This window comes from Excalfactoria chinensis, chromosome 26 (assembly GCF_039878825.1).
Source record: "Excalfactoria chinensis isolate bCotChi1 chromosome 26, bCotChi1.hap2, whole genome shotgun sequence".
Taxonomy (NCBI): domain Eukaryota; kingdom Metazoa; phylum Chordata; class Aves; order Galliformes; family Phasianidae; genus Excalfactoria; species Excalfactoria chinensis.
Window position 1 is genome coordinate 1,105,648 of NC_092850.1, and position 22,462 is coordinate 1,128,109.

Here is a 22,462-nt window from a genome sequence, read left to right on the forward strand (position 1 = left end):
GCGCGGGGAGCGGCCGCCGCCGCCGCCATCTTGGCTCCGGGCAGGGAAGCCTCGCGCTGCTGTCAGTCACCATCTCGAGTAAGGGAGGCTCGATCGATTAGTTGAATGGTTTAGAAATGTGAGTCTGGGGGCAAGATCTGCTTGTTTATTTGCGGGTATTGCCTTAAGGATCAGGGTTTTGCAGAGCGGGAGTGCCTGAGGTAAAGGCCGCGGTGCCTGAGGTGAAGGCCGCAGTGCCTGAGGTAAAGGCCGCAGTGCCTGAGGTAAAGCTGCGCTGCCTGAGGCCCTGTTCCCCTCAGGTACCTGTGTGGCATCGTTTGCTGACAGCGACGCCTCATTTCCAGTCAGTGATTACTTAAATAAGCGTCTTTCCTTCTAATTGCTGCAGATCTCACGGAGGCTGAGGTAAAAACCTGCACTTCTTTGCAGGCGCTGGGTCGTCTGTGGTGAGCGTAAGTGGGTTGGTGTTGGATTCTTGGCTCTCTCAAATGGAACTGTCCACCTCCTCCTGCTTTAAAATCATTGGGAAAAAGTAAGGAACAGAAGTGAGCGTCCCCCTGGTTCATGTGGGCCCACCAGGCTGGACCCCCACAGCACTCCCACCTGGCAGCACTGGGCTCCTCCTCTTGCTCACACCATCTTGTAAAGCTCTTTGCCTCTCTGTTTAAATACAGCCGGTATTTCCTCGCTGGGGATTCTACCAGCGTTATTTATTTTCTTTGCCTCGCTTTGTCATAACCCTATCCTTTGACTGCGGCACAAAAGTGAATAGTCCCAGACCTTCCTACGAGTCCCTTGTGTAGCACTGAATCAAAGATCTAACGTTCAGTCGACATTGATCTCGCTTCGTTAGCTGCAGCCCTGTTTTGAGTGTTTCTAGGCAACATAATACTGGTCTTCCTGCAGAAAGGATCCCTCATCCCTCACTCGCACACCCACTGCTGACACCTTTGTGAAAACATTTGTACAGATCTGCCAGTCTGCCTCTGCTGTCAGCAATAAACAAATACAGATCGTGGCTGGAAGCATAAGAGATGTAACTTGTGGCACCTGCTAAGGTTTGGGAAAGGATTTAAAAGCGCAATCAAAACATGGAGTCGTGTCCTTGGGCTGTGCTTCTGCTTAATGTTAGGTAGTTCTGACAGGTACGGGCTTGCCTTCTATATTCTCATTTCCTTCTGAAACATACACGAGGCAGGTAACTATAGGGGAGAAAAGATGTTAAAAATGTGAAGCCAGCTGTAGGTTTCTCTTGAAGACACGTTACTGGGTTGGTTCCTATAGCCCAAAGCCCTGTTTTCTCATAGGGTGGTGGGATGCTTTGCTTGTCAGCTCACTGCCCTCACTCTTGGCACTATCTGTGACATGCAAGAGCTCCCAGTGAGCTCAGATTTTGTTAAGAGCTTCATTGGGCTCCCAGCCATTTGCCCTTCGTAGCAACAGTAAAGTTCAAAATAGAGAAGTTATGTTCTTCCCTTCATGGTCCCTGCAGGTGACCAAAGGCCCTTTCTGATATCCAAGTTATTTTGCTAGGTACTGCATATGAAAGGAGGGCTTAACTTGTGCCACTGATAAGAGATTTACAGCTTAGATGAGTCAAAGAATGGGACTGTGTGATTTGCTTTAGAGTCGCTGATCTGAGAGCCAGGGGGTTGATCAAAGCAGAGCAGGAACTTGACTCCCATCTCACAAACCATAACACAGTTTCTCTAACCGTGCCTATTTTCAGCTGCGTTTCACGTGGAAGACTTTTGTTTCATATTATCTAATATCTCATTTTCTGATGGCTGTTGAAACGAGTTTATTGCACGTGCAGATATGCCAGCTGCTTTTCAAGTACCTTTGCAAAAGCAAACATGGGTGGGTGGCATCAAGGGTTTATTATATTTCAAAGACCTCTCGTGCCGTTGGAGCCTAAGTGAAAAAAAACCTCCTTACATTTTGTAGCAGAAACGCTGATTATGCAACCTTTTATCATCTTACTGTAATACTTAACAGAAACTTCAGTATCCTTTTTGACACAATGGTAGCAAACTGACTGAGGATGCTATTGTGTAACGCTGCAATTCTCCGGGCCAAACAGGAAAATGCATTTGAGAACAAGATAATACTTAATGAAAAAGAAGAGAAACAAAACAGAACAACACCGATAGCTGGGAGAATGACCTGACTCTGTATCTATTTGTTTTGAAAACAGCCACGTGAAGAAAAAAAAGAGAAAGAAAAAAAAGGAGGAGGAGAAGGAAGAAAAATATGTATCAGCTTCTTTGGTACAATCCAGCACAAGGTCCCACCCTCCCCCAGCTCCGGTTACTCACATGGCCAGAAAGGCCTTGGAGAGACACACCCAGGTTTTTTCTCTTTCTAAGCCCTTCCTGCCTGTGTTATCTCTCTGAGTTTAATTTACCACGCTGGGAAGAGAAAGCTCTGAAATGAAGAGGACCCTTTTCCTGCCTTTTTTCTTTGTGTTTTAAAATAGCCCTGCAGCCTGTGCTACAGTCACAGGACGCTTTTCTGTGTATTCCTTGGCAAACTAGAAAGCTTTTTTTTCCCTCTTCTGCTGACTTAGTTCAATCCTGCCCTTCTATCAGTGAACTGAAAACAAGAACCCTCCAAAAATATGGTCTCTGATCAGGAAAATGAACTACTGTCTGTATATCCTAGACAGTGCTTTTAATGACAAAACATCCTTTTCCTGTGCCCTCCTCTTCTTTTTTATCCTCAGTACCTTGCAAACTCCTAAACCAGGAAACACTTTCATACATGACCCTGCTACAGTATAACCCCAATGAAATCTGGAATGGCAGGGAGTGTTTCAAATAACCTTGCTCCTTTTTGTTGCTTTGATTTCTTTTAATCCACTTTCAATTAACGTGGCTGTTTGGTTTTAAAAGAGTATTTGCAGCTTTAGCAACATCTTGGGATGCCAGGAACATTCTTATGTGCATCGTTCACTGTGCCAGATCAGAGCCCTGGAAATGGTTGGGCTAGAGCTAGCAGGGAAAGAGCAATCTCATTGCTGTGTTTATCAGTCCAAAATAAGGCCTGTGTGTCTGCTGATCAGCCAGCCTGAGGAAGGGGGTAAGGAGGGGGACCAGAAGCACTGCAGGGCAGGAGTTATTATGCAGAAGGAAATGTTTCAAAGCAGCAAAACTGAAGGTTGTGTTGGCTGTGCCACGCAGCAATTCGATGCTTCCCTTCCAAGGACGAGGATGGATAGCACTTTGCAAGCAATTTTATCTGCACATGAAACATCTCATTAGTGCTGCCATTTTACGATCCGAATTCACCTTTTAACACCATTGGCACAGCCTGTCCGCCGGTATCGTATCGGTATTTGCATGGAATTACAACTGTAAGAATCATCACAAAATCTGAAGTTTTACATTTCTTCCCTCCTTCCCAACACTGACAAAAGGAGAGACTTTTCTGTATGTCTTATGCTGTCGTTATCAGCTCGTGTTAGTTCAGAAGTTCCCTGTCTTCTCTGCTCCTCGCAGATGCTTTCGGGTGACTCATTTCCTGTGAGGGATGAACCAGCCATTTCCTGGCTATTGAGTGCATTGGACTTATTTTTCTTCCCCTTCCAGTGTGTGTTGGAGTGGATTCATCTCTGGCTTGGTTATGCCCCCTCTAACTTACACCACAACTGCACGCAAGATGTGCACAGGTCAGTTTCTGTCCTGTTTGTGTGCTCATATAATTCCAGCTCTTTCTTCCAACTGGTGTTTTCAATTTCCCGAGCCACTATTTATTCCTACATCCCAGTGTGATTCTGTTGTGGACAGCTTGATTCAACAGTGTCACCAAGCTAAGAAGAATGTCTGATTGATCATTGTAGTTCTAGCCAAGCTGATGTATATCTCAGCTCTTTCATGCAGCTTTTTACTGCTCTGTTGTTGTTTCTTTTTAATAAATTATTCTCCTAATCTAATTTCCCAAGATTTCATTTGAATATTTAGATTCATTCGCCTGTTATACATTCGTAATGTTTGGAGGGAAAAAAACCCACACAATAGGGATACTGCTTCTTGAGTCTGAATGTAGCACATGTTGTGGGGATGATCGCTGAATAATTCATACCCTTGATGATTTATTCATGCCCAGAAGCTGGATACCTCCACTGTGACTTTCCATTATCTCATAGAGAATGCAAGTTCCTATTCAACTGTACCAAGCTTAAAAGTACAAGTAGCAGCCCTTGTATTAGCACACGAGGCATGGTATCTCAGGCAAATAGAGCAGGTGTGCATTAAAAACCACTCCTTCACCATGTTTCCAAAATGCTTCTGCTCAGCAACAAGTGGTAAACTCCTGCCATTCCAGTGCTACGTGTACCACCATTGACACAGGATTCTGCAAGACACTCAAATTCCATTTGTCTAGAAAGTATGAAAGATGATCCTATATTTCAGCAAGGTCTCCAGACCCGCAGGCAGCAATCCCCTATCTGGCTGCTCTGCAGTTTCCTAATTGTTTACCCTGTGATCCTGACTTCTTTTGTCCTTGGAATAGGCTCTACATCAGCATAATTAAAAATGCCAAACATGCTTGAGAAACTCTCCGAGTTGCTAAAAATGAATGTGAATTTCCTCTCCACAACTTCGCTTCATCTTTCCCTTACTCTGGCCTCAGCTTTACAAAGTGGTCTGTTTCCAGCCCTTCAGCATAGTTTGCATTCCACTGCCAAGAATGAACATTTATTTATACAAACAACCATCCTTACAAGCACATCTCCCTGTGCTATCCCAGGCCAGTGAAATAAACATAATTTCTCTTCTCTGCTGTGTAGCTCAAGTTCTACATTTCTTTTTCTTTATTCAGAGGCCTGATTTATTTCTTTCTGCAATAAAAGATTGGTGCAGTTCAGTCACCTTCCGTGCTACAAATCTGCTCAGAAAGAGACCAGAATATGCTCTTTTATTTCCTTGCAATGATTTTATTTTATTGTGCTCTAATGATGGTGCCACTTTCCTGGTAAACCACACAGGGGGTCTCAATGGCTTGGCAAGCAGGGTTTAAAGACATCTCACTTGTCTGGGAACTTGGAGGGCTTTGTGTAATTCAGAACCAAAATCCAAGTGCTGCTTTTCTCACTACTACTTTGCAACCTGGTTCTCCCAGCTCCATTACTGGGCTGCTGATTCTTCCAGCAGCACAGATGATGTCGTGAAAGGGATCAGTGGTAAAGGAAACAGCAGCTACCAGGTGAGCAGCGTGGTAACAGACTCCTATGGCAGGGGAGCCTGAAGCTCATGCATTATTTCTAAAGGCTCTCCATTGCTCACCTGTCAGGCTGAGGTATTGTTCACTGAAACGCTAGCTCATCACCTCTGTCCTCTGTCGTCAGGCTGTCTCCCATTGCATCTGCTGTTTAAATGGATATAACACAGATGCTAGATGACTCCAGACAAGGGAACTTCAGAGTCTGAGCGCAGTTCATTTAAATGAAGAAAAAAAAAAGAAGCCCTAAAAGAGACAGAGATGCACACATCTAGAAGTTCTCCATTAGACATTTATATCTGCCAACCGTTGCTCACTTACTGTAAGCATGCCAGATTTATCTGTGCATGAGCCAGCTTCCCTTCTCAGCTGATGTAACTGTTTGTAACTAGGAGTCATATTTAGATTGATCATGTTTACAATTACCTCCACCAGGGAATAAGACAGAGTGGTTTTCTAGGGAAATCCCTCATTTGCATTTTGAGGTAAGGGAGAAACAAGTGACCCCAAAAGAACATAAAATAGCCCAAAGGAAGAAATGCAGAGACACAGCTCTGGTTTGGAACTGCCAAAATTGTGCTTCCTCTCCGCCTCCCTTCATATCCCAAATGAGGTTTATAGGTCCTTCAGCAGCACAGCGGAATTAAAGTTCTTTTTTTCCACATCAGTTCAAGAACAAATATTTCCAAATACATCCGAAAAAGTAATGGGGCTGACATCAGACTGCTGCATGCCTGCCATGAGGCCCACATTGTCATACAGGCTAATAAAGACATCATTTTCCCAGGGCTTCAGCTCTATTAAGCACAGAGCTCCAAATGATTTCCTACTTGGATCAAAGATGTGTTTGTTCCAGTGCCACTTAAGTTTAAAAGGCAATACTGGGAATGAATGAAATCTCCCCAGTGGCAGCTGCTGAGGTTCAATGGGTTTGTCAGTGCCATAATTATGCAGCGGACGTCTTCTGTTTGCTGGCCCATATGTTCCTGGAGGATGTTATGTAATGGAAGCAGCACAGGGAAGCCTTGCTCCCGAAGCTGAGGGGTTTTGCTTTCATACTATTAAGACTTGTGTTTCCAATGGCAAAAATGGAAAGCAACGTTCTGATTTCAAACCAACATGGGTCCTATTTGCTCAAAGTAGATGGAAGGGTATGAACAGAAGCAGTCACTTACAAGCAATGTCTTCAAACCAGACATTTTAATAGGGAGACTGGCTACTTACTATTTGCATACACATTAGTTATATCTGGCCTCTGCAAGTTAATGCCCTGCTCACAAAGTAGCTATCTCCTTGTCTAGATCGTACACCACTGAGAACTGACTGAGAACTCCAGGGCGTTAAAACAAGCATCAGAAGAACACTGTGACATGAACCCCTTGCAAAATGCAAAGTCGGGGAGGATCAAGAGCGCTCAAGTTCTCTGTTGCCAAAGAAACAAAGGAACACGAGATCCTTTAGAATGCTTAATATTTAATCTGATGAGATGCTCGGACACAAAGGCAGTGAATGCAGAGTGCATGGACAGCACCGTACCAGCAGTGCCTCGTGTCACCTGGTCTGCAGACCTTCATGCACAGCTGCCTATCCCACACAAGGGATCTTTAAGTCGCTTTACGATCACTTTTCTATATAACTAATATGTTCTTTCTTATTCCCTAGGCTACGCTGTCTTCTAGGTGCCGGTCAGATCCTTCCCTCCCTCTTTAGACTGCAGTGCTCCGTGTGAGGCTTCCTGAAGCATCCCCAGTGACCCTGGAGGAGGTAGGGGGACACAGCGACACTTCCAAAGGCAACAACAGCACAAGATTCTATCAGAGCAAAAGCTCCACTGGTGCAACATCTACTTATAGGAGCCACAGCCATTGAGCATCGCATCCAAAGCAAACCTTCATAAGCACACCGGGTGTAAAAAGGGGAACGAGCTCTTTGCTTGTTGCTAGCAAGACCTCAGCACACACCCCCATGTTGAGTCATCACAGGCCTGAAGTGCTTCCAAAAGGGTGAAATCCTCAAGCCTGGGGAAGAGTTAATGTGTCTGTAGTTAAGATCATTCCTTACTGCTAAATATATACATATATAGGTTAGTATGTCTCACTGGGAACAATTAGGACTAATTACAAGTCACGGTTTCACCACAAATACTATTTAATAACCATTTTTTTTCTACCAGAGTGTTTTATGTAGCATTACCCCCTGCTTGTGGGATCATTTGAGTTGGGAATGACCTTTGAGAGCATCACCTCCAACCACCACAGTGCCGCCATTGCTGCCAGTGGGCGGGGCTGCGTTTAGTGGGCGGAGCGTGTTGATTGGAGGGGCCACAGCGGTGGGCGGGGCATATGGACGGGAGGGACAGTTGATTGGCGGTGCGGTGGCGGTGGGCGGGGACTCAGCGGTGGGAGGGGAGCAAAGCGCATCCCGGCTGGTGAGCGCCCTCTGGCGGGGCCTCGCCGTGGGCACGTTGCCTGGGAGGAGCGCAGGTTTTGGCTGTGGTGTCTGCAGGCTCCGTTCAATGGTGAGGGTTAGAATCATACCAGTTACCACAGACCGTGCTGTTACCACGTGGCTAGCGATGCTCGAGCTTCCTGAAATATACCGCAAAGAGACGAACAGCTACAGGAATGAAACACTGTCTTACAAACACCTTCTTGCCTCTCCTGTTAATAAAAGGGAAGATTACTTTAACACAAACGGCTGCTGGGGAATGAAGCAATTTCCCCCAGTCAGCTCCCTGCTGACACAAAGGGGCACTCACTACTAGTGCAGGTCTGGAAGGAAAAGAAAGAAAAAGGGAAAAATCAATCAGTCTACATAGAAAATAGTTATGGAAAATAACAGCCCCCTCCCCCCTGATGGCATTAATCCTAAGTGTGAGGCTGCTCACAAATGGCAGCACTAACAGGATAAGCAACACAATTGCGATGGATGTGGTAGCGTTTTCCACCCAAGTAACAGATTTGCCCTATTCCAAATTCAGCTTTCATACTTTTTTTTTTCCTTCTTTCCTATTTATAGTGGTTCATGTTTTAAAATTAATTTTTTCCTTTACTACATCTGTTTTTAGAGGCTGATTACTGTTTGTTGGATCAGGCGAGCCATTGCCAGCTGGCTGCAGGCTTTTATTGGCTCTATTTGAAGCAGACTTGATTTAGAGCTCACAGTTCTGTTACAAGGACGGCAGCCATGCAGTGCAGACCCTCAAGAAAAGAGATAATTAGGACTCAGATGAAAAAATGTGTCCAGTTCTTTGGACCAAAATGCTCTTGTTCAAGGAACTGTATTTCTGCAAGCAGGGCAGGAGTGGTGGAGCAGAACAGAGCTGAAGAAGTGCTGAGAAGGCTGTGGTACAGTGTGGGGAAGAAAGAATCAAACGTGGCAGAGAACAGGAAGAACGATGTGCTGGGAAATGATTAATCCACCCCAAAGGCCCTTGCTAAGAATTGGTGGGACAAGTACAATGGGTTTTGGCAGCCACAAGCAACTTCTGCTGCACTCTCAGTCCCCTCCTTGCTCCTTTCAAGCAGACGTGCTCAAGCACAACTTCCTCTTGTTGCTGACCCAGACACCCTGTCCCTCCAGCAGCGTCCCTCACCCATTCCCTATAGCTCTCTGGCAGCCCATCCCCTCCTCTATGTGTGTTTTACAGCTGTCCCGAGTCCCTCCACCTCCTGTAAGTGTTACTCAAGCAAGCAGGAACAAACAACCCATGCTGGGGGATGGGGGTGGGAGCCAAGTTTAAGAACTGCTGCTCTGTATCCTGTTTTCCAACCAGGATTGTTCCAGTTTCCTGCACTGTCTTATCTAGAGCTGAAAAGCCAAAGCTCTCATATTTACTTGCTTTGTGCATGCCTCAGCTTTCTAATCTGTGAAGCAGACCTTATGACACATAAGAGAAACACATCCAGGACTATTACAGGGTGGAGGGACAGGAACAGCGTGGTTAAAGGTCTTCCAGTGTCTATACAATTAGGCTCTTTATTTAGTTCTCCTGCTTGCATAAGCCTGTGTACATCACAGAGAGTTTCAGACAACCATCCACATACTGTAGTGCTGCATGGAGTTCATGGAAACATAAAAGTATGGATATTTATATTATGGATATTCATGTGCAGGGCCATGAGAGAGCAAAACAACTTTTTTTCCCCCTTTTTTCTTCTAGTGAGCATGAATTCACATTAACTATAGGTTGTATTAATGCACTGATTTCCCTATGGGTTAAAAGCAAACAAACATTCACTGCACGGCTTTGGAATTTCCTGCTTTTCTGCACGAAGGTGTGAGTTCTGCATACAGACACCAAGCTCTGAACCCCTTCCCCACACAGAGCCTATTTTTGTTGGAAGCAGGTAGTGCTGTAAACACATTTTTCCCATTGTTTTTCTCCCTTTTTGCTCAGTTCTAATGGTAAATTCAGTCTTCTTTGGATGTACTCTCAACCAATGTAAATAAGAGAGCAGGAGTGGGCTAAAGAAGTACCCTCAACTGATTACCAGAGTTTTTATTTGGACCTAAATCTGAAGAGAAAAAAGGCTTTTTTCAATGAGATCAGGAAAAGGAAGACGTGTGCTTGGAGATAAGGAGAGATAAAAGCATTCCATTGAAGGGCTCCCATGATAAAAATCAAGATGATCATCTGCCAAGTCAGTAACATCATGGCCTTATGACCACACAGAGCTTCCATTTCTATTACCTTTTCCCACAGTGTGTAAGTGCCAAAGTGATGCATGGAAATTCTTCCTTTGCCCAAGCTGTCCTGCCCTCTGGGGAGAAATTACACATACTGAGCTCTAAGATAAAGCTCTAACTTCAGAAAGAGCAAAACAGTTCTCCCAGAGCTTAGTTCAGCTTTTAACATGCAGTGGAAGGCTGAGGAGCACTGCAGGGAGCTGCCCATTCCACTACTTTAAAGCAAGCAGATTTTTGCTAGAAAATTCTTTAAAAATCCTGGCTTTGCATGTTTCACAAGCTTGCATCTGCAGACAGCACTGATAATTTTAGCCCAGAATGCTTTGCTATCAATAGGAAGCCATAAAAAGGAACATATGGATTGATGCAAGTGGAAGAGCAGAAGGGCTTTCCAGAGCTTTGCTGACATGCACCGATTTCACTCCAAGCTGCAGTGGTTCTGATGCCTGCTGTTCATTCCTCACTGGGATGTAAAGCTGACATGACAAGAGAGATTCAAGCTGTGCTGCTCTTGCTGAAAGGGACATTCAGTTCCATTTCCCATCACCTGAGCTTAGAGAGAACTTTGTTTTGTGTTGCTTCACTTTTGATGTGTTTCTTTGTCTCTTAGGCTTGTGCTTTGCCTAATTAGGAAAAGGAAAACCTGTTAATTGCACTACAGGTATTTGTTAGTGTAGTTATTACCTCTGCCTGGTTCAAGAGGACAGTCTCATGCTGAGTAGTTCAGAAGTCCACCCCGCTTTAATGGCCTTTTGTTTCGCTTCCTCTTAGAGCAATTACACTTTTGCCTGAACATTTTGCATGCGTTCTCACTTGGGCTCTGCATTCAGTGAAGCACGTTTTGCCTTGGCATCAGCAGGCTGTAGTATCCATTTACAATTCAGAGTGCCTAAGTGCTGTGCCAGCTTGAGCCATGGAGCTGGGCTGCTGTGCAGGCCCCCGGGTGTGCTGCTTTCTGGAAGTTCTGAATCAACAGAGCAAGGCTTGTGTAAACACACATCCAGGAGCTCTTCAGCACAGGAATTTGGCCAAGCAGTGGTTTCCCAATCCCTGGGTTTTGTTTGTCAAAACATAAGGGCTGCTCCCACCGCATGGCTCCTGTGGCCCCCAGCCACACTCCTTCCTCCTGGCAGCTGGGCTGAGTGCTGGGCCTTATCTTGGCCTTCCCTGGTTGGGGGAGCATGGCAGGGAGTGGGCTGTGTGCTGAGTGGAGCCTTGGGTGCTGGCGCACAATTGGATACCTGCAGTACGACCGTGCACCTACAGTCTTTCCCTCAGTTTAACTAACCTGCTGGTGAAATAAATCCCTGCAGACAAACAGCATGTTCACAGCTTACAAAGCAGCCCTACATCTGTCAGCTGGGATGCTTTTCTTCCATCTTCTGTGGCTGGCTTGGAAGAGCAGCACACAGAGCTGGCAACAAGCCCTGGAGGCTCAAGCTCACAGCCTGCAGGGCCAGAGCTGCTCCCACAGCCAGTTTGGACAGGATTCCAGTGTACAGTGCTTTCAGTTGGGCATCTTTTGCTGCCACTTAATGTAAAACCTTTAATTAATAACAGACTAAGATGCCTGGAGTAAAAACTGCCATTACAAGCAATGAGCTCATGCAGTCTCAGTCACAAAGGGCACAGTGAGGCTTCTTGGCTCTGTTGCAATATCTGTGCTGACAGCAAGGTGTGTAACCAGTGACGCAGGAATTACAGTGTCCTTCCAGATTATTACACAGAGATGTTTCTGCACTTCAGTTTGGAGAACTTAAGATTGCTAGACACAAAGTGGCAGGGCTGGAAGGAACATCTCCCTTCTGAAATTCTGCCCTCAATATTTGTTCCATTTTTAATGGGGGGTAAACCATATAGGCAAATCTTCCAAATATTTACATAAGCCAAGCTTTCTATATAGAGTTCTTTTGGACTAAACGTGATTGCTTACCTTTGTGAAGACAGGTGTTCTATGGTAGCATTTATAGCCAGATATTTTACATATGTATATAAAAATATATTTTCTCTCTCTAAATACACACATGCATTTGATGGTTATTTTAGGTTCTGAGAGAAAAAGAAAGGATATTCTGCTGAATTCCACACAAAAGGGCACCCAGTGAGAAAAGAAACAGCAGCATGGTGAGTATATCTTACAGCATAAATTATACCCAAACCAATTATTTCTAGCAGAGTCGGTTATAGCATTAAAATTACAGAATTTTAGACACATGGAGGTGAGGTCCCTTTTCCAGCTTCTGGAAAGCATCCTCCTGACAACACAGCTATGAGCCCTGTTGGCCACAGGGAGGAGGGAGACAGAGGAGCTGATTCCTGACACTTCCCCTTGTTGTTTTCCATCAGTGAATACAGAACTGTTACAGGTACAAGCTTGCTCAGATCCACAGATCCACTTCAGTGAGGTGCCTTCCCCTCACCTGTGTTCATCTTAATTGTGCTGTGGATTGAGGACGCATCTGAACAGCTGCTGTGGCTCAGCTGCAGTATGATAGTTTCTTAAGCACAACTACTTGATCAAGGCACAAGCCCACAATTATGCATACGTTGCATTTGTATCAATGATAAACTCACCGTTCCAGAACCACACTCACATAACCTTCCAGGTCTTCAAAGAGGGCAATTATTATAAAAATTATTATTAAAGAAAGAACATACTGTTTTTGAAAGAATCATTAGAAGGATGGAATTATTATTCAGTTGAGATGGGGCTGAAAGCAGCCCCTTGCACTACCACTTTGTGCACCTCTTTCACTTAATTACTTCTGATGTGTTTTTGCAGTTTGAGAGCATCGCTGATGAAGGCTGCAGCAATGTCAGCTCGCTTTGCAAGGATCTCTCCAACCTTGTCACCTGGGCACACACTCATGGGACTATATGTGTTCATATTCCGGCCTTGGAAACCATGCAGAACATGGGTCAGCCTAGCAAGGACAATTCTGTTCTGTGGATTTGCGGAGCTGGACATGCCTATCACTGGACGTGTGAAGATTTACACTTTGGAAGCAAGAATGAGGCTGCAGAAAAGAGAAAGAAGCAAACATCCCTCGGGGCTCCGACACAAGGTGCTGCTTTAGGTGAAAAGAGGATCAGGATAGCCTCGTCTTTTGAAAGGGCTAGAAGAGACGGTGGTGCCACAGGATCACGTGGCACACCTGCAGGGAGCTCTCAGCAAAAAGATACCATCTGCAAAATGTGTAATGAACCACCAGCCAGAGAAAACCAAAGGAACAGCAAACCAGGCTCTGAAACAGAGCAGCATTTGTCAATATCCACAGACGAAATCAGAACAGACCTCCATGAGATGAAGCTAGAATACAGTGAATACATCTCTGATGATGAACAGTATGCACTGAAGGAAGAAAACCAAGAAGAGAGAATCAACCTGGTTATTCTTTCGCAGTCACCGCCTGAAGATGTAACTGCTGAGGCAGGTTTGCAGATGTATCATGACCAGAAGACAGAAATTAACAAGCAGACAGCCACCTCTACATCTGGCTTTACCCCCACGACAGCGCCTCCCCCAACTCTTTGCTATATTCTTAAATCTCCTGGAAGGGATCAAAAGATCCTGGAAAGCAGCTTCTTGAGTCTGGGTCCCCTTAATCCCACAAAGTTCACAAGTGAAAATTCTAGAGCGGGGGATTCTGCTGGGTCAGCAACACCGAAAGAAGATTTAGAATTGAGTCCTATCTCCAACACTGAAGCAAAAGCCCAGCTAGAGCCACCTGCCCCTGCGATGTTCTTTGAGCTTGATGCCACAGTAGATGTCCAGCAGCAAATCCAGCTGAGCTATTCTGAATGCAGTGTCTCAGGAACCTTAGACTTGAATGGGAGTGCCACCGAGGGCCCTGCGGAGGAGAGCAGGCTGTCAGAGGCTGAACAGACCCCTCGTCCTTCAGCCTCACTGAGCCAAGAAGGCAGGAATGACAACCAACCTCCTGAATCTTCAAAAACCAGTAAGATGCCCCGGAGCTTCAATCGGGGAGGGTTTGTGGGCATGTTTCACTTTCCCATCCTAGTAAAGGAAGGTGACTTCTTTTAGCTGGCAAAATGCATATTGTGGCATCTAAATAAATGCATCCTATTTAGGTCATGCCATTTCTACTAAAAGGGACTAAAAATATCTCTAAGCAATCATCACTTCCATAGACAATGCCTTTCACTGAGATACCCCGATGCTGACTTGGCTGTAGCTTTAACTACCCACTTTGAACATTTTGGTCTTTCATTTGGTATCACCATATAATATTTTGGCTGTACTTAAGACAGAATCCCTGTGAGAAACTGGAACCAGAGCTGTGAACTCTGGTCTCACAGAGGGATAAAAAGAACAAGGAAGTAACTTTTAAAGCAAAAAACCCAGAAATTTTGGCTGAAACTCTGACTTAGGATTGATGTGTGATACAGCAGAGCCTTAATACCAGCTGCACATCATTTAATAGAGTGATTAAACACCTCAAATAAAATGCAAATATCCAGGTTTTTAAAGACATTATAGTGAGCCACAGCGTTTGCATTGATTTGCATGCATGCAGGTGGTGTTCCACATCAATCCATGTCAGCTGTTGGCTTAGTCCATGTCATGGTTTGGTCTGCTAGCATCGAGGTGTAAGCACTGAGGCATCCATCTCTTCCCATGGACCAGTCAGTAACAAAACAGGCAAAACACTGAGATAGCAGCACAGTAGAATCCACCTCCATTCAGTCACAGCATTTTATGATTGCTAAGCACATACAAAATAGCTCAGTGCCAGAAGAGGAATTTCTAGATGTTGGTTCTGGAACCCTTTTTAATCTACCCCTTCTTCAGCCTTGGAAAAGTCACAGGTGAGCAGATGGGGCTCTGCAGCAATCCAAAGAACTAATTTCTCATGCTATGTGGAACCAGGTAGGTGTGGTATTGCTATAGCAACTTGAGAAAGAACCCAACTGGAACCCTGGCATCCCTTGCTTAAAGATAGATATACTTTGACTCATCTTTTCCTCTTCTTCCTTACTCTTCACCCCTAAGTTTGGGTTCATGTTTGTATTTCACAATGAGAGCTCTCCTGCCCTGAAGAGGTTTCAGAGGAACACTTTGAAATGTGTCTTACATAACGACTGGTACAACATTCTGAATGTATGGAATGCAGGGAGATGACAGCATCCACATCCAGGCTGACTCCCATTCATTTGAACAGAGCAGACTTCGGCCCCTGGGGTCACCACAAAATACAAGCCAGAGTAGTTGCAAATTGCTGAAAGCTCACCAGGTCCATTTTGGCTCGTTTGTGGCTGATGCTGCAGTAGCAGGACTGGAGCTGCTGGTTATGAACATGGTTATGACCTCAAAGTCAGCCAGGGCAAAATTCAGTCCCTTACCAACATAAAGACAAGCCAGCAAATGACAATTGCAGCTCCCAGTAATTCTCTCCTAATTAAACATGATTCAAAGTGAAAATACCTCATAGTTATCTAGATGGTATCATGCAGATTCACTGCTCAAGCAAGGAAGACAGGGGCTGTACTTCCCTGTCCAGACAAGTGCTACAGGGTGGTGTTGGCAAATCAAAACCAAAGCTTTAAAGGGAAGGGTTTGTGACTGACTGATTTTTAACAAGAAGGTGAACATTATTCTGCATCTCTTTCTCTTTCGCTGCTCTCCTTGCTCGCTGTCACTGATCACAGAGCTCTTTCTTATCTTTTAGACGTGCTGAGCAAGAAAAACCGCACTCCTGCCAACATCAGAGCTTTCAGAGAGTGGCTGCATGTGCACTGCCCTTCTGAAGCACGTGAGATCTACATGATGCCACCCAAAGACCTCGATAATTACCTGGCCTCGTTCTACACCTCTGCAAAGAGACACAACGGCACGGATTTCTCCAATTGGTCTTTGCAGTTCTTTCAGAACAGCATAGACAGGTACCTCAAGGATCACAGTTACGAGTACAGCGTGATGAAAGGATCTGAATTCAGAGCATCTCAGGAAGCCTTGAAACAGAAGCATCAGCTTCTATCTCAACAACAGAAAGAAAAAAAGTGGACTCTCTTGGAGAACCTGACGGATGAGAATGTGGATCATCTCCGTAAGAGCGGGCTGTTAAGTCACTCCAACCCACAGGGCTTTCTGTACCTGATGTTTGTGAATATCATTAGGGGGTTTGGGGCGAGTACACACAACCAGGGCCAGAATCTGTACTGGGGACAGCTGGTGCTCAGAAGGGATGTGGCAGGGCTGGAGTACCTGGAGTGGAAGCATGAGCTCAATGCAGAGGGAGCTGAAGGGGAATCAGTTCCACATCTCTTTGCCAGACCCAACAACCCTGAAAACTGCCCAGTCCAAGATTATAAGAAGTATGCAGAGAAGAGGCCGGGGGATATGATGCATGATTACGACCCGCTGTATCTCTCCCCCAGACACATGTACTCCGTGTGGGACCAAGTGTGGTACAACAGGAGATCACTGACCAAGGCCAAAATAGGGGGGATGCTGAAAACCATTCTCCAGCAGGTCAAAGCATCTGAAAAGAAGTTCAGGAAATAAAAGGCACCCACTTTATTTCCCTTGGAAAGGAGCATGTTCTGAAGTTGTATTTGAGAAGTTTTAGTAGAGGTTGAACGTCTGTCTCTTGTTTCACCTGAGGACACAAAGCCTGCAGGTTTGCATTGCTTTCCTTCTCAGGTGAAGTGAAAATCTGTTATTCTATGAGCAGCACAGACAGCTCAGTTAGTTAGAAAGGAGGATGTTACGTTTTCAAGTTTGCAAAAACAAAGTCAGTATTCTACACTGTTATTAGTGGTGTGATAGAACAACTGGTATTAACTGGGATAGGGCTCCTTAGCTGCCACAACCAACTTCTTCAGCTGTTCAATTGCTATTCACTCAATATATCCTCTTCAAGACCAGGCAAGTTGTTGCACTGAATTGTTGATGCACTCAAATAAAACAGTTTTGCTTGACGTTGTCTGCCTGTTCTAAAACAGCAGAACAAAGGCTGAGGGTTCCTTCCCACCCCCTCGTGTTGTGGTTCTGTGATTGCCAGCCTGACTGCGTGGCTGAGGGAGCAGCCCTTCCAAGGGAAGTGACTACTGAAGACTTCTGCAAAACTGCTTTCTTTTCCTCTTTTGATAGCAGGGAAGGGGGGCTGAAATCCCACCTATCGGTTTTGGGACTGAAAGGGGAAGCAGCAGAAGGGAACAACGCTGCACTGCCGAGCAAAGTCCAGCAAGCTGGAGGGAAGTCCTGCAATGCTCCTGACCCTTCTGGTGTCACACGTGGGCCCCAAGCACTGCTCCAGTTCTGCCAGACACACAAACTGCACCAAGTGAGAGAGAGCAACGGCTTTAATAAATTAGCAATATAAACAGCATCAATATATCACGTATCACCGTGCCTCAGCAGATCAACGACTCAATCTGAAGCCTCCATTTCCCCTCGATTCTGCATGTCAGCCCTGGGGCCTTCTTGGCTGCTAAGCCTAAAACCACGCCATTTATTGTTATAAGCCAGAAGCACAGCTTGCAATGAGAAGGACCTTCCATCACCGTATGATTTCTCTCCACCCAGCCGTCTCCTTGCAGAAGTAATTAAAACAAAATGTTTGGATTCCCTCCCCCCCTCCCCCATCTTCCTTCACTTAAATAAAAACAAAGTATTGCTTCACCTCAAAGGGAAAAAGGTGAAAGCAAACGCGGATGCTGAATGGATCGGATCAGCTGTTCGGATCTGCACAGACCTCCCCCCCCCCCCCTCCATCCCCTTCAGTCGCTGTCGGTGCTCAGCTGTCCGCTCTCCCAGCGCTGCCCCATAGCGCTCTGGTGCCGCACCACCCGCGTGCTCTCCACCACCTGCGGAAACAGAACGTATTTTCTTTTCATGAAGAAGCCCTTTATTATTATTATTATTAATTAGTCATTTGAACAGCCGCCTCGCCTGCACACAACCCTCCCGTTCCTCGGTGAAGTCCGCGCTCCGCTGCCCCCGCCCGGCGGATGAGGGACGAGCAGGGGCGGACTCAGCTCACAGCCCCCCCCCCCACGAAGCCCCCCCAGCACAGACAGGGCCGTACCTCCGTGTTGATTCTGTCAATGGGTTCGATGCCCGCGTACTGAGAAAAGAGAGAAACAAAGGTGTAGCGAATCCTGGGAAAAGGGGGAAGCGCGTTTCACACCATCAGAGCGCTCCCATCTCCCCACGTCTCACCTTGCCCTCCTCCTTCGTCCTCCTCCTCCTCTCTTCCGACGGGCTGCACCGCAACGAATCGGGACCGGAGCTCTCGGAGCAGCTCAGCCGCAGCGGGGTGAAGGATGTCACCAGGCCCAGAACGCCCGGCTGCTGCGGGACCGGAACCGGTGAGCTGGACACCGAATAACTGCCGCTGGCACCGGAGGCGGCTGCGGATAGAGAGAGAAAGAGACGCTTCATGCGGAGCTCTGCGTTGTCCCTCCCTGTCCGTAGGGATGGCTCACTGCCTGCAGCCCCACACCCCGACGTGCCGCCCGGGCACGGTGCGCTCCGGTCCCCAAGCGGACACCTTCGGACTCGAGGAGCGAGGCCGGCCCTGCTCTTACCCGAGCTGTGCCTCGAACGGGAGCTCTCCCTGGAGGTGCCGTCCCCGCCGTCCATCAGCCGTCGCCGTCGCTGCTCTTGCAGCTCCTCCTCGCGCTGCAGATCGCTGCGGATCTCCTCCTCGATCAACGCCGAGCGCTGCGGCCTCCACGTGCGCAGCGTGTACTGCTCGTCCCGGCCGTGCTCCCCGTCGGGGCTCAGCTCCCTCCGCGCCGCGCTCCGCGTGCCCATACCGTCGGAGATGGAGATGCGGGGCTGCCAGAAGCTGAGGGCGAAGTGCTCCCTACGCAGGACGGGGCTCGGGGTGGAGCCGGGCAGCCTTCCTCCCGCTGAATCCTCCCTCGCCCTCGTGCCGGCGGAAGCGCGCTCGTAGGACCAGAGCTCATCCCGGCCCCGTTGGTGCGGAAGGGTCACCGCAGGGCTGGAGAGGGCCCTCCCGGTGCGGGTGCCGTCGTTAAGGCCGTCTCCGGGGCTCCGAGGTCGCTCGGCCACCCGGCGGCTGGAGGACGGCTGCTGCTCCTCCTGCTCGAAAACCCTCCGGAGCTCGCCCAGCTCCTGCGGTGTGCCGCGGTCGTACAGCCCCGGCAGCCTGCCCTGCCTCCGCAGGTCTTCCTCGCGTTTTGTTTCCTTTTCTATTTCCCGCTGGACGTTAAAGGATGCGCGGCCTTTGTCCTTCCCTTTCCTTCCCTGCACCGGGGATGTGTGCAGGGACAGCAGTGGTTTGGTCTGGATCTCCACCAGCTCGCTGCTGGATGTGAGCCTCTGCATGCCCCGCTCCTTCCATAGGCTCTCCTCCCTCTCCAGTGCCCTCCGGATCTCCCTCTCGATGGGCGTCTCACCGCTGCCCTCCGCTGAGCCCCCACCATCCTTCACATCCCCGAGGCCGTTGGGGACATCGCTGCCATTGCTGCTGTATCCAGCACTGTACATCTCCCCCAACCCCGAATCCAGGTCGTCCCTGGACGATGCTCTGGCCAGGCCGAGTGCTCTCCCCGTGGGATGTGAGATGTTGGTGTTACCCTTCCCGTGGGCATAGCCCTCTTCCTTCCCCAAGGCCTGGTGCTGCACGCTGTACACAGTGTAGATGCTCTGATCCATCCTGCCCTGTGTGGACCCCGTGGTGTCACCACGGCCCCTCTCAGCCCTTGTGACGGTGTCAGGACTGTGCCACTCCTGCCTGGAGGTTCTGACTGTCACCTCCGACCTTGGGGACGGGGTGTACCCTGGGCTGAACAAGGCACCAGGGCTGCTCTTCTCCAGCATGAGGAACTGCTGCCGTGCAGCCGAGAAGTTGATCTGCTCCCTATCGATGCTGTCTGGGTCCACAGGTGTCACAGCCCGGCCTGGGGAGGGTTTATCAAAGTAGATGGCAAAGGCACCGGGGACACCATGGCTTTGCCCACCACCTGTGGTGATGGAGCTCAGCTCATCCATGGAGCTCCACTTCTCAGCCATAGTGGAGCTCTTCCGTACCACCTGGCCCCGGATCACCTCCCTCCTCTTATCCTCCAACTCCTTTGCTTTTTCAGGGGAGATGTTTAAGGGTTGCAGCCTATACGGGTCTGGCTCATCATCCTCATACATCTTAGAGGGCTTCTTCTCACCCCTGTAAGCCCTCAGGTCATACAGGCTCCCCGACCGCACCACCTCCAGCTGGGACTCCCTGTCTGGGGATGGGCTCCACACATCCTTCCCACTATCCAGGAAATACGAGGGTGACTTCAGCCTGGTTTTCTGCTCGTAGCCGTTCTCCTTCTGGCTGCTGTAGCCAAATACATCATCGTCTCCATCTGTGGACGCATCGTTGTGGTCGCGTGTGTGTGGGTACTGGAAGACCATGTGCCGAGTGACCCTGTCCATCGTCTGGCTGCTGTCAGCATCCAACGCTTTGCTGAGCTCTTCTTGGGGCTGCGTGGGCTCTGCGCTCACCTGGAGGTGTCCGGAGTGCAAAGTGAGATCCTGCTGCCCCTGTAGGTAGGAGAAACATCAAGCAGAGGCACATCAAGGAGCAGCACAGCTCTACCTGACCCAGAACATCCTCACCCACAGCGTCACTCCTGCAGTGACCGAGCAACGCCCGTAGGCAGACAGCATCACATGGAATAACCACGTCATAAAAGTCATTTGCTCCATTGACCCACAAGTGTCAGTCCTTGGGCCACCCCTAACCCATGGGCTGCCATGGGTACCATTGGGTACGTGGCCTCATGGCTGGGATAGGTACTGACGACACTGTGCTGGGACTTTCTTGTCCATTTATAGGAAGGAAACTCCAAATAACTGCCGTTATTGAAACAGTAAAGATAACAAAAATGGTTTCAGGGCTCATAAAAAGAAGAGACTTTAACCCGTGTGTCACACAGAGGAGTAAATACCTGCCCTAACCTTGGCGCCGATCCTCCTGCTGCTAAATGGGCCTGGGCTGGGTGGGAAAGCAGCTCCTAGGGCAGGGCAGGGTGGCACGGATGGGTCCCAGCCCTGCAGCATGTAATGCAGCACGCAATGCCTGCCCAGCCCTGTGCTGGGGGACATAGAAACCCAGCAGCAGCACCTCGTGCTCCCTGCTTGCTGCATGCCTTTGCAATGCAGTGCTGCTGCAGGTGCTGCATTCCACCCCCCTGCCCTGCTGGGGTATTTCTGCCCCTCTGAGGAGGGGGCAGAGCCTGGGGATGGGCAGCACTGGTGCCAATAGGAGCAGTTGGGGCATCAGAGATGCACTGTGAACCCAGCTCTGCTGGGAAGGGTCACTCCTGGCTGCTCTGTGCCCCAGTTGAATTCCTGTAACCTCATTATTTCTCTACCCGTAATTCGTTATTGCTCTTTTACAGCTTGTGGTGAACCAGGTAATGAAAACTCACTGCCTGCCCACACCTTATCACATCAGGAAGGGACAAAAGTCCTTTCTGAGGGTGACACAGCAGCACCCAGCTGTCCTGGCCCTGCATCGTGCCACACATCCACACATCCCATGCAAATGGACACTCCTGCTCCCAGCCCTGCTGCTGCAACAGCACAGGAACAAACCGGGGTGCTGCAGCCAGCCCTGCACCCACACCCCATGTAGGTTCGGGGTGCCCACACACCTCCTGTGCCCACCCTGTGTGAGCAACCCCTGCCCTCAGCCCTCGCTCCTGCCCCGCCGCGCTGCACTTACAGTCCTGGAGCCATTGGTGTGGGGGTCCCATGCCCCGGGGTGGCTGTGTAGGGTGCCCAGCTGAGCCGTGTGCTCTGGGGAGTGGCTCAGTGCTGCGGGTGCTGCGTGGCCCTGATAAGCTCAGCCAGCATCGGTGGAGGAATTCCAAGAATTCAGCTGGGCTCATCACTGGCCCCAGTTCAGCGTCCTGTTCCCAACCCCCCCCACACCACCCACTGCCCTGTGCCAGGGCTCCCACGCCTGCAGAGTCACTTGGACCACAGCACATACACACTGACAGCTGATGCACCGATGCAGCAGTGTGCATTCATGCACCGACCACGCACTGCTGCACCATTGCACCAATGCAAAAAGCTCCTGCACACCTTCCTCCAGGGCACCACCTGCCTTCCTGCAGCCACAAGAACCCCAACAAGAGATGGAGTTACAGCTTCCCTGAGCCCTGGCTTTGTGGTTGGCTCTGCCAACCTGGGGTAAAGCTTGAGCTGCTTCCCCAGGGCAGGGTGGTGACATGGGGATGCAGCTGCTGTGCCACCAGCACCCCACTGCTCTGAGCCACGCAGGGCTGGAGCTGCAGCAGCGTGGCCTCCTGAGCAGCCCACAGGCTGAGCAAACAAGCTGGGGCAGCTCTCACTCTCTTGTTTACACCTCGGGGCCTCTCCTGGCTTGGTGCTCACCATTGCCAGCTGCCTGATAACCCCATGTTTGCACAGGCAGGGCCGGGTGGGTGCTGGCAGTGGTGTGGCAGCCTCAGTGCTCCTGGCCTTGCCATCAGCCCCCTCATCCCTCTTCTTTCCTGGGGATCACATCCTCTGCCAGCTGGGAGCCGCCCTGTGTGAATACAG

General features: G+C 48.7%; 2 protein-coding genes across 2 annotated transcripts; one reads left to right on the top strand and one right to left on the bottom strand.

Annotated features, from left to right (window-relative positions):
* Positions 1-12,125: 12,125 nt before the first annotated feature.
* Positions 12,126-16,438, top strand: LOC140262749 (uncharacterized). The gene is made up of 3 exons (XM_072357275.1): positions 12,126-12,131; positions 12,695-13,871; positions 15,603-16,438. The coding sequence occupies exons 1-3, from the start codon at positions 12,126-12,128 to the stop codon at positions 16,436-16,438; spliced, it is 2,019 nt and encodes a 672-aa protein (XP_072213376.1).
* Positions 16,439-17,221: 783 nt separating this feature from the next.
* Positions 17,222-21,712, bottom strand: MISP (mitotic spindle positioning). The gene is made up of 5 exons (XM_072357568.1): positions 21,618-21,712; positions 18,466-20,431; positions 18,098-18,288; positions 17,964-18,002; positions 17,222-17,742 (listed from the first exon to the last, which is right to left on the bottom strand). Exons 2-5 carry the CDS (start codon positions 20,321-20,323, stop codon positions 17,656-17,658), a joined length of 2,175 nt encoding a protein of 724 aa, XP_072213669.1. The 5' UTR covers positions 20,324-20,431; positions 21,618-21,712; the 3' UTR covers positions 17,222-17,655.
* Positions 21,713-22,462: the final 750 nt, after the last annotated feature.